The sequence below is a fragment of the Molossus molossus genome, unplaced genomic scaffold (genome assembly GCF_014108415.1).
Source record: "Molossus molossus isolate mMolMol1 unplaced genomic scaffold, mMolMol1.p scaffold_m16_p_3, whole genome shotgun sequence".
In the NCBI taxonomy this organism is placed as follows: Eukaryota; Metazoa; Chordata; class Mammalia; order Chiroptera; family Molossidae; genus Molossus; species Molossus molossus.
Window position 1 is genome coordinate 51,617,910 of NW_023425366.1, and position 19,653 is coordinate 51,637,562.

The 19,653-nt window shown below is 41.0% G+C and overlaps 1 protein-coding gene and 1 non-coding gene across 3 annotated transcripts in view; both read left to right on the forward strand.

The window, feature by feature from the left end:
• The window catches only part of IQGAP2 (IQ motif containing GTPase activating protein 2), a 303,569-nt gene that overhangs the window by 182,997 nt on the left and 100,919 nt on the right, over positions 1 to 19,653 (forward strand). For both annotated transcript variants that reach the window (XM_036278805.1, XM_036278806.1), the window contains exons 11-12: positions 1,964 to 2,124; positions 7,880 to 8,004. In XM_036278805.1, coding sequence (XP_036134698.1) covers positions 1,964 to 2,124; positions 7,880 to 8,004 — 286 coding nt within the window. The remainder of the gene's footprint in view (positions 1 to 1,963; positions 2,125 to 7,879; positions 8,005 to 19,653) is intronic.
• LOC118643038 lies at positions 8,230 to 8,358 on the forward strand. The gene has a single exon (XR_004961926.1). It is a non-coding gene; the product is annotated as a small nucleolar RNA SNORA11 (small nucleolar RNA).

The following is a 19,653-nucleotide window of genomic DNA, read 5'->3' on the forward strand; positions in this document are numbered from 1 at the left end:
ACAAGTCAGTTTAAAAACCTCTATAAATGTTTGCGAGAATTAACAATAAATAGAAGGATACATACTAAAAGGCTGGGGTGATAAGACATGTTTTCTTATTCTTGCTTATCAAGACTTCCTATGTTTTCTAAACAGAAAGATTGCTCTTTTATAATGAAAGAAAAATAGGTTATTCCCTTACATTGCATTTAGGTTCTCTCATTAATATTTCCTCCCACTCCTCTGGCTGTGAAGCCCAAGGCTACTGGAACTCTACCTCAGTCATCCATCCCTAGCTGGTCAGTAGTCAGCTGTGGCTGTCCAGACCTATTTCTTCTTTACTTTTCCTTATCATTTTTGCTGTATACCACTTTAGATAGTTGTGGACAGTTCACTGAAAGAGTAAAAGAGGTGACTCGCAAATGATACCATTTTTCCCTTTACTTGTAATTTTATAGTTTCCCTACATGTTAAACTTGTAGTTAATATATTTGGATAAAGTTTACTTACATGTTTCCTTCTTACTATTTGCTTTGGAGGGGGAAATTATGCTTATGTTACTCTAAAATCGTTTCGCTGCAAGGTTTCTGTGGAGATCCAGAAATCTATAATGCATTTTAGTATAAATATTACATTGTATATATTAAATACATATAATATCCTTGATGTAAAGATATGTAACAGCTTTTTAAAAAATTCATATTCATGCTCCCTTTGTGCTTCTTCAATATCTAGAAGAAATAACCTTTGGAAGTTAAGCCAAATTAGTATAAAATGGTTAAATAGCCTGGCCGGTGTGGCTTCGTGGTTGAGCATCGACCCATGCACCAAGAGGAGGTCACCAGTTCAACTCCCTGTCAGGACACATGCCCAGGTTGTGGACCGATCCCCAGTAGGGGGCACGCAGGAGGCAGCCACTCGATGTTCTCTCTCATCGATGTTTCCATTTCTCTCTCCCTCTCCCTTCCTCTCTCTCTAAAATCAATAAAGAGCCCTGGCCAGTTTGGCTCAGCGGTTAGAGCGTCCGCCTGCGGTCCGGAGAGACCCGGGTTCGGTTCCCGTAAGGGCATGTACCTCGGTTGCAGTTTGTCCCCGGCCCTGGTTGGTCGTGCGGGTGGCAGCCACTCGATGTGTCCCTTTCACATCGATGTTTCCCCCTCTCTCTCTTCCTCTCTCTCCCTCCCACTCTATCTGTACAAAAAATGGAAAAATGTCCTCGGGCGAGGATTAAAAAAATAAAAAAAATAAAAAATAAAAAAAAAATAAAATAAAATCAATAAAGAAAAAAATTTTTTTTTGAAGGTTAAATGAAGAGAACATTGAAAGAGGAAGGTGTTCTGAAATCTAAAATGCATGTTTTAAATAAGCCAAATTCACATTTATAAATCATATAAATCTGTAGATTCTTGCTTTATAAAAGATGTACTTCACATTTCTTCAAACATCTAGACCTTATAGTACATTTTAAAATTTCAACCCAATTATAAAAATTTGACTAATTTTTTTGAAACTAGAATCAATATTCTTGGCTTAAAGATTTTTATTTACTTTTCTGGGGCTATAACTTTTGGGTGAAATTCTTTCCTCTCTTACCCTTAATTCAAACTGAAAATTATTAGTTATGCTAAAATCTTATCTCACATTACCAGACAGTGACAATGTTATCTAATCCTTGGCTTAATTATTTGATAAGGCTGAGCCTGTGAACAGCTAATAGAGCTGGGAAGTAGGAATCAACTATAGAAATGCACATGTTTGTAGAATCATAAATATTGCTTGTAATTAACTCAGTCCCCAAAACCATCTAAGAAAATACCAGAAATCATTTATCCGTTCTTGAAAGCCAATGAAGAATAGATGGCCAAAAAGCCCCTTTCCTCCTGGGTTCTCAAAATCTTTGACTTCCTTTGTTCTTTGACATGTGCATTCTAAACCCCCATCACATCCCCGAGGTGTGTGAACTTACTGCCACGTTTCCCAACAGAACTACTTGGCCCACGAGGAGCTCTTGATTGCGGTGGAAATGCTGTCTGCTGTTGCTTTACTAAACCAGGCCTTGGACAGCAACGATCTCGTGTCTGTGCAGAATCAACTCAGAAGCCCCGCAATAGGCTTCAACAATCTGGACGAGACATATGTGGAACGGTAAGAGGTTTCCCAAACCTCTTTTCAATGCAGAAGTATGTGTTTGGCAGATCTCACCAATAAAGGATGTGCTGTTTACTGAAGAAATCCATATATCCATGCTCATTTTCTTGAAAGCTAGTCTACTTTGCTTTAAGAGTCTTTCTAATGTTACAGTTCCTTCTTTACAGTATTCCTTTTAGGGAAGCAAAGAGTGTAAAAATGATCATCCTGTGGCAACTACTGGCTGATTTTGTCATTAGCAAAAATTACTTGATAGGCTAAAAATAAAAGACGTGAAACCATACCTTCCCCTTATTTTCCTTTGCCTACTTTTGGAGACGACAAAATGTAGAAAAGCTAGAAGCAACTTTAGTAATCATCCAGTCTAATTCTCTTATATAACTGATAAGGAAACTGAATTCGGATTTATGGACTCAAAGTTTGGCAGTTGGGTCCAAAACCCCATTTTTCTGATTATTAAACAAAAGTAATCTTAAAACCACAGTGGATCATGGCAGTGGGTAACAATCTCAGTTTAGTATTTTTCATTTTGTGCTCCTTAAATATACTACTAGATGGTACAGTTGATAGTATTATAAAACACTAGAGCAGATCTAGAGAGAAAATCAAGGGGCTGGAAATAAGGAGCCCAATGAAAAATTCAGGAAGACAAAAGCCCAAGTCAAAAACTGAGTGATTTTCTGTCCTTGTGACCACCAGGGGGAGACGTCTGCTTAGATCTTGACAAAAACTTCAAATGATTCTAGAACTGCTCAAATAGGTAGGTTGAGTAATTCTCCAGAGTGACGTAAAGTGCATGAAAAAAAAAATTATTTTAACTTCTTAGAGGTTTAAAAATGGTGTTTGATCACTTGTGTATGTACAGAATGGCCCAAAAGTAGTAGGTCAGTGGATTTTCCTTGTTTTTAGTCTTTTTTGGAGAGAAATTGATGTTCGTCTACCATATAAATTTGGCCACCTCTTTTATGTTATGCTTCAGCGTCTCTTTTCAAGGTAATTTATTTCCACTACCACCTTCCCCTCCGCTTGAGGTTCCCTCTGCCCTCCGCCAGGCACCCCGGGCTGTACACAGCCAGCTCACTTCTCTCCTCAGGAGCTGATCTGTGTGCATATTTCTCTGCAAATGTTTCCACCTCCCAGCGACCACCTCCTTCAGACTCTTCACCTTTGCTTCTGTGATAACCTCCAGGCCGGTCCCCACATCTTTCCCGTCCTCGTTCTTACCTAACCAGGCTTTGCTCTGCTCTGGGCTGGAGTGGAAGACTGAGCTGGTCCCTCCCCGGCGAAACCTAGCCGTCTCCTGGGCACGCATGGGGAATCTTGATGAGACAGTTGTCAAGGTGGCTCCACAGATTGAGCACCCCTGGCCACTAACCTCTAAGTGACAGTACCCCCTCCCTCCAAATCACCCATTTTGATGATCAGAAGTCCTCTCCTTCCCCCATCTCAATTTACAAATAATCCATTAAGGAAATGGTCCCACATCCCCTGTGAGAACCACTTCTATACCTGGGGTCTACAGATGCCTCGGCCTCAGAGTTCAAATATTCTCTACGAGAAACTCAAAAGTTGTGTTTGTTTTAACCATCTTGCAAGGGCCCAGAGCCAACCCTGATGTGTGGCGTCACGTGACAGGTTGTACCCCCAGCTCACGCACTTTCGTATATCCCAGGAGGCCGCCCAGCCTGCGGTGGTGTGGAGCCTGCGGAGGGCCCCAGCAGGGCTGCGGGGTCCAGGAAGGGGAGGGCGGGGCTGCAGCCAGCACCTGGTCCAGTGGAGGATGCTCCGCCAAGGGCCGTGGCACGGCCCTCGTGGAACTCCTGGCAGGTGATGAGCAATCCGCACAGATGGCTGCAAGTTGGGAAGATGACAAAGTGACAGAAGCATCTTCCAGCACTTGTGTTGTTTTTAAAATGGATCCCCAAAGTGAAGCCTGCTGACAGTTTTCACAGATCTATCCTGTAGTGTGTGTTCTCCCAGTTTCTGTAATGAAGACAGTGGAATTCCCCTGGAAGTAATAGGAAGAAGTGTTTTTGCAGATGAGCTTATTACAATTCACTGCGCCCGGCAGACGCACTCAGAAAAGGTGAAACTTCAGTGGCGAATGGCAACAGGAGGAGAAAGATCAGGCCCTGCCGCTCATCTCAGGAGCCTCGAGGGTGTTCAAATCGGAGACCTGTGGAGGACCTCGCTGCCAGAGTGCAGTGACTGCCCAAAAACCTTGAAGAAAGGAGAGGAGAGAAAAGGAAAATCAGAGAGAAATTAAGAAGGAAAAGGGAAGGAGAAAAACTGGAAAAGAAGTGTTGGATTATAAAAGAAAGCAAGAAGAGGAATTAACGAAAAGAAACAGAAAAGGCAGGAGACAGAGCAGCTCGAGAGCGCGTAAAACAGCAGATTGCGCTGGACCGTGCAGAGGGAGCTCGTTTCTGCAAAGACAAGAGAAGAGATAGAAGCTGCTAAAGCTACTGCCTTGCTGGCTAGACAGGCAGAAATAGAGGGATGCTTCTGCAAGAGAAAAAAGCACAGTTGCAAGAATTCAGTTCCCTCTTCCTGATGGTTTTTTCTTTACCAATCAGTTCCCTTCCGATGCTCCTCTAGAAGAGGCAGGGCAGTTTGCTGCACAGACTGACGATAACACTTACGATCATTTTTCTTTAGCAACTGTGTTTCCCAGGAAAGAATTTACCAAAGAAGATTATAAAAACACATTATTGGATTTGTAACTCGCCTCAAATGCTTCAGTGGTACTGTTGGCAGCAGGAAGACCAGCTGCATCCATGGTACATTCTTCCAGTGCAGACTTTTGGACATTGTTGGGGACAGTACTTTACCATTCCTTGCCATCTGGAGCTCTATTAGCAGCTTCTTATTTAGTAGCCCTCCCGCACAGACCTCAGTGAGAGCAGCATCTTCGGAACCCTCAGGGCTGGCATCATGTAGTCTCAGAAAAAAAGGAGAACCCGTCAGAGGAAGAATGATGGAGAAATGGGGGGAAGAAGAGGAAAATATATAGATTGAGGACTCAAGGGGATGGTGAAGATGAAAACACTTGGAATGGAAATTCTACTCAACAGATGTAGTGTGACAAGTACATTGTGTGCAATAATCATTGTTTCTCTTATGATGTAACTCAGCTAAAATTCTCCTGGAGAGATGGGACTACTTTATGTTTTCTAACCTGTCGAGAAGGTGTCTCTTTATTCCTGCTTAGTGCGTTGAAGTTGTTTAACTCTGACAAGTCAAGAGATAAAAGAACTCACTGCTAGGTGCTTGCAGATGGTAACCAACTGCTGGAAGTCTAAAAGGATCAAAAGATCTGCCACAACCTCCCTTTATCAACTTTCTTAGTATTTCATATTCCCATTAGCCATGTGTTCTCAGATAGTACCTTTTGTTTAGAGCGATTTTGCTCCAGAACTCCTATGCCCACATAAAGTAACTGGTATGTCACTGAGTAATTTGACTCAGAGCATTTTAACTAGCCAATCAGATTATCTATGATTTATTTTCTCTACGCTCTTGAGCTGCAAGCAAAATCTTATAGTTTTTCCATCTTAAACACAGAATAAAAACTCCTTTCAAAAAACTGATTTAAGCATTTTCAGGGTCCCCTTTGGTTCCTGTGTTGATAGTTGGCCTTGAGTGATCTGTCATAGCCTCAGCATTTCACTTTTAGTGTCAGCTTTTAACCCAGGTTGTTGGAAGCCCAAGTTTACAGGTTTTCAAGTTTAAGAAACACTGCTGGATCTGGGCCACTCCCGACAGTTGTGCAAGTTCATAGCACAAGAGTGTGGCGTGGCCACCTTGATGAATTCTTACAAGTCTACTGTTTATCATGGTTTCCACCCTTGGGACTGTGTTTCCCCTGAAAGGTTCTTTTGTCTAATTCTCATGAAAGTGATGTAGGGTTGGCATTGGCTCTAGTTACGTGCTGTTCCCAGATAAATTGTTCTAAAATGTAGCTGTGTTTATAATGCTCCTCTATTTAAATGTTCCCGTCTGAATTAGACTCAATTTAAACGTGTTCCTCTGCCCTTAGCTGCAGCTGCATCTTCCCTGTAGTTTGCCCTTCTGCCAAGCTGAGTCCAAGCACACTGTGACTGTCTAGCCTGTCTGCTGCTCACTACCAGGACTGGGATACCTGTCACCCTCTCTGCCTGGCACAGTATCGGAGCTTCCAGGCCCTGCCTACCATGGATTACACTTACCTGGATTATGTCCATGCTTCTCTCCACCCCAGCTAATGTCATGTCTTCTTCGAATTATCATAGTGTAGTTAGAGGAACCCAGTCTTAGAACCAAAAATATCATTTTGATTCTAGTGAAGCCCTTTTCATCTGTAAAGCATGAAAACAAAACAAAAACATCTACTCAGCATTAGCAGGACATTTTGAGGATTAAGTGCTTGGGTCTGTGCCTGTCCCAGGCAAGGTGCTCCACCACTGGGGTCACCTGCCACTTCTTCCTGGGAACCCCGTTATTTCTGCTCCTGCAGCTTTTCCTGGGCTCCGCTGTTATACCTTTTTGGAGTATCTCCTAGACTGAAAACTCCTTAAAGTATAAAGTCTGCCTCTTGTTCATTTTAATATCTCTGTGGTACCTGCCGCAGGTTTTGTATATAGTAAGTGCTTAAACATCTGCTGAACTGAATTGGAAGTTTAATCTCAAACTTGCCAAGTCTGTTAGAAATATCATCTTACTAGTCTGCCCATAGCAGGTGGTGAAGAGAGCTCCGAGCGTCGGGGAGGAAGCGAATGTGGAGCTTTTGGGTGAACTACAGAGTACTTTCCAAAGTTGATGCCTTTAGTACTCAGATGGAAATGCCTGTGGAGCTCTGTGCGTTACCCCTAAAATCTGTTCCTTTTGACTAGTGTTTGTTCATGTCTAAAGAAATGATGGGTGATTGTGGGGGTTTTTTGTGTGTGTTTATCCTTAAGCTTTCTCTTTTTATTCCGTAAAATTTCTCCAGGCAAGTAAAATAATTGGAGTGATTGACCAAATTCTATTTTCCAGGGTGCTGTGCAGAATGAGGAGGGTCACAGGTGGGAATGAGGTGTGAGGGCGCTGTGGCAGGGAGGGCGCACAAGAGAGGTTTTTAAATAGCTGCTCTGTAGCCTTAAGAGAAATGGATAGGTGAAGCGGAATTATAAGGTACTCTGGTTCAACTCATGCACCACCTCTTCAAGAAACACACAGTGAAGATGTGTGTTCTTTAGCAAGGTTTCTGGAACTTCATTTGCATTTTATTTGATTCCTCATTGGGCATATTAGATCGCAGGGTAATCCAGCTATGTTAGGGGTACAGTAAAAAGGTCTCTTACAGCTCACATTCGGGGAGGAACCAGACTAATAAAAAGAGAATCCTTGATGGAAGGGTTGAGAGCCATGGTTATTCAGAGCCAAGACATGCAAAAGGGAGGAAAATTAGTAATTAGACAAAAAGCAAAATCACAAAGTTGAGAATGTCTAAGTTTGTTTTTGTTTTGTTTTGCTTGAGTTAGGTACGAAGTTGGATTTTGAGGAAGTTTCATTAAACCACATTTGTACATAAAGTATTTTTAAGAAAAAGAGACCATTAGTATAAGTGAGCTTGCTGTATGTTGACAAAGCTGCATGAGATAATTTTACTTGTCTTTCTACTCTTTGACCTCATAACAACTACTTTTGGCTACTTCTGTCGAATTTAAGATATGTGACATGAACAAAGAATGAATGTCTCTGATTGATGTCATGATTGTTTTCTCTTTCACAGTTATGCAAATGAACTACTCTCCATCAAACTGGAAGTTTTGTCCCAAGGGCAAGAGAACCTAAGCTGGAATGAAATTCAAAATTGTATCGATATGGTTAATATTCAGATTCAAGAAGAAAATGACCGTAAGTATGGAACACTTATTTTCTCTAGCATAATGGGAGACTAAGGTGTCTGGACAACGTCATTGTCTAGATTAGGGCTACAAATTGTTGCTCATGGAGCCCTGTGAAAACACTCCTAATATGTGTGTATGTATTTATATGTAATGCCTGTACTACTGTACCAACATATTATAAACCTCACAAAGCGCACATAAAAGACATGAAAGGACAGACTCAAACATGAATGGGGTGTGATGAGAGCAGGGCGCCTGAAGCATGGCTCCTCTGTGTATAACACATCCAACAGGAACTTGGGTTTCCTTCTCACAGGTGGCAGGATGCTGTGACCTTCCTGTGACATTGTACCCCATACATGGAGAAAAAGTACATAAGATTGTAATCATTTTTATTTATTGGTACTTGTGATATGACTACTCTATGTAACTCATTTTTTTAGGCACTCAACTTTATTTTGACCTTTCATTTGGGCATTTTAAATACGATACATGTTTCTGCTCTAGGAAGTAATTGGAATGTAATCCAACTGTCACTTTATAATAAGAAGTCAGAGTGATTTGTTGTGTTTCTAGAAATTAGGAACTACTAGCATGAAAGTGGACAATCCCAAGAAGATAAGCCCTGAAACACGCTTTCTTGAATGTCAACTTGCTTCCTTATCATTTGCCTCTTGCATATGAAAACAGTGAGGAATGAGGAGCTGTGTAACTTCAGCAATCAGTTTTTCACTGCTTTTCTATAGCATTACCAAATTCCAGCTTTAAGCTGGTTTTTTCCCATCATATAAACAAACAGCCTTGGCCAGTGTGGTTCAGTTGGTTGGGCGTCGTCCCATGCACCAAAAGGTTGCTGGTTCGATTCCTGGCCAGGGCACGTGCCTAGGTTTCGGGCTCAGTGGGCATGCAGGAGGCAGCCAATCAGTGTCTCACTCTCACATTGATGTTTCTCTCTCTCTCTTCTTCTCCCTTCCTCTCTCTCTAAAAATCAATAAAAGAAATAAAAATTTAAAATAAGAACAAACCAGTACCGTCATCTTTGGCTTTCTCCAAGCTCTTTGACTTGTCAGCAATATTGGATTAGGATTGCTAATGTTGTTGATCTCCCTTCTACCCTGTGGCTTTGATTTATTTTTCTAACTCATTATTCTAAGTCGGCTGCTAAAGTAGGCAGATACTTCTCTTACAGGTTTAGGGTGTTTTGTTGTAGTGTGTTTTGGTAAGGTCTTAGGTCTGGTCTTCCAATGCTTTAATTTTAGGATAGTAAAATTACTCAAGATAAAATGGATCACTTTGGCCCTGGCTGGTTTGGCTGAGCGGTTAGAGCATCAGCCTGTGGGCCAAAGGGTCATGGGTTTGATTTCTAGTCAAGGGCATGTGCCTGAGTTGCAGGTTCGATTCCTGGTCGGGAGTCAGGCAGGAGGCAACCAATCGATGTGTCTTTCTCATGTCAATGTTTCTCTCTCTCTCTCTCTCTGTCTCTCCCTCCCTTCCACTCTATCTAAAAAAAAAAAAATCAATAGAAAAATATCCTCAAGTGAGGATTAACAAAAAAGGGGGAGGGGTCACTTTCTTAATTGCATTTCCATAGTTTTCTTCTCTTTTTACTATTTCCTGTGAGCACTGTGCCCAACAGCAAGGCTGGGTTTGATTTTTTGTTAACCACCGCACTCTAAGTCCCAAATAGAAAACAGGGTCCGGGAATGCTGCCTTGACGTCATGTACCATGAATGTACCACTGTTACCCTGATCCCTGGACACTCTCTTCCTTTTATCCCCCTCACGTTGTGTACAAATCTAAATTTACTTTCACAATCACATAGTTTTCTGCTGCCTCCACATTTTCTTTCAGTGAGACATTTCGGAATCCCTCTAGTCATGTGGCTTATGTATGGCCCACTTAGCTCTTGCCCAATACATTGGCTTGGGAGTTGGCGGTTCTTGACAGATGGTAGTCGAGCGGGAAGCACTGGTTTGAGCAGATGTTCGACATCTACTGGTGGGGAAAGACAACACTGGTGTCTGTGTCCTGTTACAAAGCTCAGTGCTCCCGCCCACGGCCTTACTGCCTTCCTCCTCAACTGCCAGCTCCACACTTGGAGTCTCCTGCAGCGATGGTTTGGGTGCTTCGACTAGTGCCACCCAAGGGTAGGACTCCTCTCTTTGGGTAGGCAAAATGAAGAATCATGTCTCTTCTTTGTTTTCTAGCTTTTTCCCAATTTTTTTTCATTAAAAAGATTTTTATTGAATTTATTGGGGTGACATTGGTTAATAAAATTATAGGTTTCAAGTGTACAATTCTATAATACATCATCTCTATATTGTATTGTGTGTTTACCACCCAAAGTCAAGTCTTCTTCTGTTATAATTGATCTCCCTCTTAACCTCTTCTACCTCCCCTCACCCCCTTCGCTCTGGAAATCGCCATTCTATTGTCTATTTGAGGCTGTTGTTTCTTTGTTCTCTGTTTTTAGCTTAATCCCTTCACCTTTTTCACCTCCTCAACCCCCTCACCTCTGATAGCTATCAGTTTGCTCTGTATCTATGAGTCTGTTTCTGTTATGTTTGTTAGTTTATTTTGTTCATTATATTCTACATATAAGTGAAATCATATGCTATTTGTCTTTCTCTGGCTGGCTTATTTCGCTTAATATAATACTCTTCAGGTCCATCCATGCTGTCACAAAGGGTAAGATTTCCTTCTTTTTTACAGCCGAGTAGTAGTCCATGACTGTCCCCCAGTTTTTTCTGACAGGACCACAGTCCAGGACTGCTTTGGTGAGTTTGGTATGTGCTGCTTATGCAGGCGAAGGTGCCTGAGTTCTCAGTGCTGAACAATTGTACTTTTACCCTCATTCTTGACTTTGATTTTTAAAAGGGATGGGGGAGCACCATTTTTGTGCCGGACTATCTAATAGAGCCTTTGCTTTTACAAGAAAAGAAAAAGTAACATTTGTATAATTTAAAAAGAAAGTGGTTTTTGGTATGCGGTTATCATTTTTAAAGAAAAATCTCTTTAGATTGGCATGGCATTTATCTAGGTAACTGGGGTACTATTATTCTCCACAGGATGTATCACATGGCTACTATCACACTTATTTTAAAAATCTTGTCATGAAGGACATATGCAATAACCAGAAGAGTTATTTCAGATACTCTATATCATATTTCCCTTCTAATATTTGGGGAATTTAATATAATCTATTAAAGAATACATAATTTCTTTCTTTTGTTATTCTGTCAAAATGAGGCGTTTTTGTTTAAAGTTCTTCCTGTATTGAGTTTGATATCATATATTTAGGTGATTGCTAAAAAAGCTAAATGTTAGCCAGACCAGTAGATTGAGTGTCGTCACATGAACTGTGAGGTCCTGGTTTGATTCCTGGTCAGGGCACATGCCCGGGTTTCAGGCTCAATCCTCAGTGGGCAGCCGATCGATAGTTCTCACATCGATGATTCTATCTCTCCCTTCGTCTCTCTCTAAAAAAAAATCATTAAGAAAATTATTTTATTTTATTTTTTTAAATCCTCACCCGAGGATATTCTTCCTTTATCTTCAGATAGAGAGGGAGGGAAGGAGCGTGAGAGAAAGAGAGAGAGAGAGAGGGAGGGAGGAAGGGAGAGAGGGAGGGAGGGAGGGAGGGAGGGAGGGAAGGAGGGAGGGAGGGAGAAAGGAAGGAAGGAAGGAACGAACGAACGAATGAACGAACGAATGAACACATCAATTGGTTGCCTCCCACACGACCCCAACACGTGCTAGGGACCAAATTACAACTGAGGTATATGCCCTTAACTGGAATCAAACCTGAGATTCTTTGGTCCATGGGCCCATGCTCTAACTGCTGATCCAAACCGGCCAGGGCTAAAAAAAATATTTTTTAAAAAGCTAAATTTTAAAACTACAGTTTGTGAACAGGCATGAATTATACAATATGGTAATTAAATCATCTGAAAAGCACTGAAAATTTTTCGTGGACATCTTGAAAATGCATTACTCCCCCCACCCACCCCTGCCACGTGCTCCCAGGTCTGCTCCTCTGTCTGATTTGTGATGTGGATAAGGTATGCAGCTAATGGGAAGTAGTAAATGTAGAAGGCGAATTTAATGGAGAAGCTGCTAAATGCATTTTCTTGACTTGAATACCCTCTTGATTTCATACTGGAAATTTCACTTTTCCCAGTGCAGCCATAGAGGAGCATTATTTTAGCCATGTAGCCTAAACAAGGAAGTTTTCTTCCTTTGAATTTCTTTCTACATTTAGTAGGTACTATTCTTTGTAGGGTACCTCCTCTGCTTCCTCAAATACCCAGCCTCTAAGAGGATGCCCATTCTCTCATTGGACTATAACATTTTAGTGTTAGAGTCTCACATGATGACTTAAGGAAGTGGGCCATGAACTGAGGCTCAGCAATCTTTGTAAAAATGGGATTTCCTCTTGACTTATAAACAGAGGAAGTGTTGCAGATGTGCTCAGGGGGCTCCTGAGTAGGTCTTTCAGCTCCTGTGAGGTCATTTACTATGACCTCAGAAGCTTGTGTCTTAGAAACTCACCAGCAAAACTTAAACAAGTGATTTCAATCGAGTCAGCTGGAATGCACTCAGTCCCAGGTGAGCAGCCAACGGGAACACACATTTGTTATAGTTTTGTTAAGATTATTTTTGGATGGGGTGCTTAAAAGTGTTTAGAACAGTCTACCCAAGGTGGATAGAGAGTGAAATGAAGTATTCTGTGCTGTCCGTTTTATAACTACTACAGGATGAAATGATGATACCTTGCTCTGGCCAGGTGGCTTAGTTTGTTGGAGCATCGTCCCATACACCAAAAGGTGGGGGGTTCAATTCCTGGTCAGGGCGCATACCTAGGCTGTGGGTTTGATCCCCAGTCGGGGCACATAAGGAAGGCAATTGATTGATGTTTCTCTCTCATATTGATGTTTCTTTCTCTCTCCCCCGCTCCTCTTCCTCACTCTCTAAAATCAATTAAAACAAACACACACATATCTGCCCTGGCTGGCTTGGCTCAGCAGTTAGAGCATCAGCCCGAAGACCAAAGACTCATGGCTTCAATGGTTCATTTCCTGGTCAAGGGAACATACTTCAGTTGCGGTTTGATCCCCAGCCCCAGTCATCTTGACATTGGTTTTGGGAGGCAACCAATCAATGTCTCTCTCTGACATCAATGTTTCTCTCTTTCTCCCCCTCCCCCCCTCCCTCCCACTCTACCAATGGACAAATATCCTTAAGTAAGGATTAAATATATATATATATATCTCCATCCATCCATTCTCAGGTGAGGTTTGTCAGTCTGAACCATCCTCCTTTCTATGTCTCTGGGTCTATTTTGTTCATCAGCTTATTTGTTCATTATATTCTACAGGTAAGTGAGATCACGTGGTATTTTCTTTCTCTGATTGGCTTATTTCACTTAGCATAATACTTTCCTGGTCCCTCCATGTTATCTCAGAGGATAAAAGATATTTCTTTCTTATAGCTGCATAGTATTCCATTGTGTATATGTACCACAGCTTTTTTATCCACTCATCTATTGATGGACACTTGGGCTATTTCCAGATCTTAGCGATTATAAATAGTGCTACTATGAACATAGGCGTACATATATTCTTTCTTATTGGTGCTTCAGTCTTCTTAGGATATATGCCCAGAAGTGGGATCACAAGGTCAAATGGCAGATCAATTATAATTTTTTGAAGAAACACCATATTGTTTTCCATAGTGGCTGCACCAGTCTGCATTCCCATCAGCAGTGTACTAGAGTCCCCTTTTCTCCACACCCTCACCAGCACTTCTTGTTTGATGATTTGTTGATGGCGGCCATTCTGGCAGGTGTGAGGTGATACCTCATTGTTGTTTTAATTTGCATCTCTCTGATGATTAGTGATGTTGAGCATTTTTCACATGTCTCTTGGCCATTTGTATGTCCTGTTTGGAGAGGTGTCTATTTATGTCCTCTGCCCATTTTTTAATTGGGTTCTTTGTCTTTCTTTTGTTGAGCTGTATGAGTACTCTATGTATTTTGGATATTAACCCCTTATCTGATTTATTGTTGGCAATTATGCTTTCCTATATAATGGGTTCCCTTTCCATTTGGATGCTTGTTTCTTTTCCTGTGCAGAAGGTTTTTAGTTAGATAGTCCCATATATTTTTTCCTTTGTTTCTCTTGCCTTAGACATCGTATCAGTGAAAACTCTGCTGCATGTAATATCTGAAATTTTGTTGCCTATATTTTCCCTTTTTTTTGTATCCTCACCCGAGGACATTTTTTCTATTTTTTGTTCAGACAGAGTGGGAGGGAGAGGGAGAGGGAGAGAGCGAGAGAGCGAGAGAATGAGAGAGAGAGAGAGAGAGAGAGAGAGAGAAAGAGAAACACCAACGTGAAAGGGACATCAAGTGATTGCCACCCACACGACCCAACCAGGGCCAGGGACAAACTGCAACCAAGGTTCATGCCCCTAATGGGAACCAAACCCGGGTCTCTCTGGACCGCAGGCCGACGCTCTAACCACTGAACCAAATCGGCCAGGGCTGTTGCCTACATCTTCTTTTAGGATTTTTATGGATTCACGAGTCATGTTTAAGTCTTTTATCCATTTTGAGTTTATTCTTTTGTATGGTATAAGTTGGTAGTTGTTTCCTTTTTTTGCAATTTAGCTGACCAATTTTCCCAACACCATTTATTAAAGAGGCTGTTTTTATTCCATTGTAAGCTCTTGCCACTTTTGTCAAATATTAATTGAGCATAATATTTTGGTTCAATTTCTGGGTTCTCTGTTCTGTTCCATTGATTTATATGCCTGTTCTTGTGCCAGTACCAGGCTATTGTGATTACAATGGCTTTGTAGTATAACCTAATATCTGGTATTGGGATTCCTCCTACTTTGTTCTTCTTTTTCAAGATTGCTGTGGCTATTCGAGGTCTTTCTTGGTTTTGAAGTATTTGCTCTAGTTCTGTGATATATGTTGTTTGTATTTTAATGGGGATTGCATTGAATCTATAGATTGCTTTGGATAGTATGGACATTTTAATGATGTTAATTCTTCTAATCAATGAACAAGGTATATGCTTCCACTTTTTTATATATGCCTCTATTTCTTTTTTCAATGTCCTGAAGTTTTCTGTGAATAGGTCCTTTACTTCTTTGGTTAAGTTGATTCCTAGGTATCTTAATTTTTTGCCATGATGGTAAATGGGATTGTTTTTTAGTTTCTCTTTCTTTTAGTTCATTGTTGGTGTATAAGAATGCCTTTTATTTCTTGATGTTAATTTTGTATCCTGCTACTTTGCCAAATTCATTTATTAACTCTAGTAGATGTTTTATGAAGTCTTAAGGGTTTTCTTTGTACAATATCATATCATCTGCAAATAGTGTCAGTTTCACTTCCTCCTTTCCAGTTTGTATCCCTTTTATTTTTCTTCATGTCTAATTGCTGTGGTTAAGACTTCCAGTACTATGTTAAATAAGAGTGGCGAAAGTGGGCATCCCTGTCTTATTCCTGTTCTTAAGGGAAATGCTTTTAGGTTTTGCTCATTGAGTAGGATGGTGGCTGTCAGTTTTTCATATATGGCCTTTATTATGTTGAAATATGATCTCCCTATTCTCACATTGCTGAGTGTTTTTATCAGAAATGGGTGCTGGATTTTGTCGAATGTTTTCTCAGCATCTATTAATGTGATCATGTGGTTTTTATCTTTCATTTTGTTTATGTGGTGTATCACATTTATTGATTTGTAAATATTGTACCAGCCTTGCATCCCTGGGATGAATCCCACTTGGTCATGCTGAATAATTTTTTAATGTATTGCTGGATCCGATTTACTAATATTTTGCTAAAGATTTTGGCATCTATGTTCATCAGGGATATTGGTCTGTAGTTTTCTTTCTTTGTAGTGTCTTCATCTGGTTTTAAAATTAGAATCATGCTAGCCTCATAAAACAAGTTTGGAAGTCTTCCTTCCTCTTGAATTTTTTGGAATAGTTTGAGAATGGGTGTTCTTCTTTGAGTTTTTGGTAAAATTCCCCCGTGAAGCTGTGCAGGCCCGGGCTTTTGTTTACTGGGAGTGTCTTGATTACATCTTCAAGATCCTTAGTTGTTATTGGTCTGTCCAAGTTTTCTATCTCTTCCTGGTTCAGTGTTGGGAGACCATGTGATTCTAGAAATTTGTTCATTTTGCCAATCTGTTGGCATATAATTCTTTGTAGTATTTTGTAACAATCCTTTGTATTTCTGTGGTGTCAATTGTTACTTCTCCTCTTTCATTTCTGATTTTGTTTATTTCGGTCTTCTCTCTTTGTTTCTTGGTAAGTCTGGCTAAGGGTCTATCGATCTTGTTTATCTTTTCAAAGAACCGGCTCTTTGTTTCTTTGATCTTTTGAATTGTTATTTTAGTCTCCATGTCATTTATTTCTGCTCCGACTTAGTATTTCTTTCCTTCTACTTACTCTGGGTTTTTCTTTTTGTTTACTTTCTAGTTCTTTAAGTTGTGAGGTTAGATATTCAATTAGAGATTTATCTTGTTTCTTGTTTTCTTGTTTCTTGTTTCTACATTCAGGTAGGCCTGAAGTGCTATGTAGTGCTATGAACTTCCCTCTCAGGACTGCTTTCGCTGCATCCCACAGATTTTGTGTTGTTGTGTGTTCATTTTCATTGGTTTCCAGGAAGTACTTAATTTCTTCCTTGATCTCTTCGGTAACCCACTTATTGTTTAAGAACATGCTATTTAGCCCTGGCCGGTTTGGCTCAGCGGTGAGAGCGTCGGCCTGTGGTCCTGAGAGACCCGGGTTCGGTTCCCGCTAAGGGCGCGTACCTCGGTTGCAGTTTGTCCCCAGCCCTGGTCGGTTGTGCGGGTGGCAGCCACTCGATGTGTCCCTTCACGTCGATGTTTCTCTCTCTCTCTCTGTTCCTCTCTCTCCCTCCCACTCTACCTGAACAAAAAATGGAAAAATGTCCTCCGGTGAGGATAAAAAAAAAAAAAAAAAGAACATGCTATTTAGCCTCCATGTGTTTGACCATGTAATTGATTTCTGGTTTCATGCCATTGTGATCTGAGAAGATGCTTGACATAGTTTCAATCTTTTTGAACTTGTAGAGACTTTGTGTCCTAACATGTGGTCTATCTTTGAGAATGTCCCATGTGCACTTGAGAAGAATGTGGATTCTGCAGTTTTTGGATGTAAATCTCTGTAGATATCTATTAAATCCATTTGATCTAGTGTATCATTTAGGGTCTCTGTTTCTTTGCTAATTTTTTGTCTAGAGGATCTATCCCGTGATGTCAGCGGGGTGTTGAAGTCCCCTGCTATGATTGTATTGCTGTCAATTTCTCCTTTGAAGTCCCCCAGAAATTTTTAATGTATTTTGGTGCTCCTATATTGGATGTATATATGTTTACCAAGATTATATCTTCCTGTTGGATAGATCCTTTCAGTATTATGTATTGGCCTTCTTTGTCTCTAGTTATTTATGGCCTTCATTTTGAAGTCTATTTTATCAGATATGAATATTGCTACCCCAGCTTTTTTTTTTTCCTTTCTGTTTGCTTGGAAGATTTTTTTTATCCCTTCACCTTCAACCTATGTGAGTCTTTTGTGATGTGGGTCTCTTGTAAACAACATATATATGAGTCGTGCTTTCTTATCCAATCAACTGCTCTGTGTCTTTTGATCGGAGTGTTTAATCCATTTACATTTAAGGTGATTTTTTTTTTTAATCCTCACCCGAGGACATTTTTTATGTATCTTCAGATAGAGTGGGAAGGAGGGGGGCAGGGGGAGAGAAACATTGATGTGAGACAGACACATCGAGTGGTTGCCACCCACACGACCCAAACCGGATCCGGGGACAAACTGCAACCAAGGTACGTGCCCTTAGCGGGAACCGAACCCAGGACTCTTCCGGGACTCTTCGGTCCGTGGGCCTACGCTCTAACCACTGAGCCAAACCAACCAGGGCTTAAAATGATTATTGATACAAACTTATTTATTGCCACTTTTATGTATTATGGTTATATTTTCTTTCTATTTCTTCTGCTAATTAAAGTAGTCCTTTTAACATTACTTGCAGTGCTGGTTTGGTGCTTTTATATTCCTTTAGCCGCTTTTTGTTTGGGAAGCTCTTTATTTGACCTTCTATTTTGAATGATAGCCTTGCTGGATAGAGTAGTCTTGGATTCAGATTCTTGTTTTTCATGACCTTGATTACTTCATGCCAATCCCTTCTGGCCTGTAGTGTTTCTGTCGAGAAGTCAGTTGAGAACCTTATGGGGTTCCTTTTGTAGGTAACCTGTTGCTTATCTCTTGCTGCTGTTAGGATTCTCTCTTTGTCTTTAATTTTTGGCATTTTAATTATGATGTGTCTTGGTGTGGGCCTGTTTGGTTATTCTTACTTGGGGCTTTCTATGCTTCCTGAACTTGTATGGCTTTTTCCTTCACCAAGCTAGGGAAGTTTTCTGTCACTATTTCTTCAAATGTATTCTCTAACCCTTGCTCATATTCTTCTTCTTATGGCACTCCTGTGATGCAGATGTTGTTATGTCCCACAGTTGTCTTAAGCTGTCTTCCTGTTTTCTAATTGTTTTTTCTTTTTGGTTCTCTGATTGGGAACCAAATCTTATTTTCTAGCCTGTCTTCTAATTCACTGATCCAGGTCTCAGCTTTCTCTACTCTACTGGTTATTGCTTCCAATGTGTTCTTAATTTCTGCTATGTCATTCTTCATTTCTAATTGGTTGGTTTTCAATGTTTCTATATCTTTACTCATGCTGTTGAGCTTCCTCATTATTATTACTTTAAACTCTCCCTCTGATATGTTGTTCAATTCCCTTTCATGTATTTAATCTTCTATCGAATTATGTTGTTCTTTTGGGATTTCTTTGTTTCACTTTTTGGCTGTCTCAGTGGGTTTTGGAGCCTGCCAAAGTTTCCCTGTGGGTGTTGGTATTCCACTGATTGTGGCTCCTTGTACTAGATTTGAATGAGTGTGGGAGGACCCTCGTTCAACACCACTGTCAAGTCTTACTTTCTGGGTAGATTTGCAAGCCAATCAAATGTTCAGTTTTCCTATAGCTTTTGCCCGCTAGCTTTTAGTCTCAGTTACTTGATGAGCCTTGGATTGTAGCCCTCAACTGAATGAAAAACTCCCTAAGGTGTTCAGGGTAACAGGATCTCCAGTGAGCAGGGCAGATGCTTGCTGGCTGTTAATGAGCCTCAATGTGCATTTCTCCAGCCTGGCTTAGTGGTGTTAAGTTCCGGGGGGGGGGGGGGGGGGTGTGTGCTGTTGCTTCTTCCCAGGGTTTTGGGAAGAGGCTCTCTTTGAGTAAGATGGCTTCTGTCCTGTGAGGGGGTGATTCAGCACAAAACTCTCATTGCCCTCTCACCTCTCCAAGCTCCCAAGTCTCTGCACAGTTGAAATCCACTCTACCCTCCCTGTCCCAGAGCCTAAGGTTAGTGTCTGTAGCTAATTTAGTGCTGTGTCCCAGACCTCTGCACTGTGGAGCCAGCTTGGGATTTTAACCCTGAGGTAACTGCTCACAGCTAAAACAGCTGCTGTCTGTGGGATCCCAGCCTGCCCTCTCACACCTCTGCAGTTCCTACCAGGCTCAATTTAGTGTCCTTTTCATCCCTGGTTATATGGGTTCTC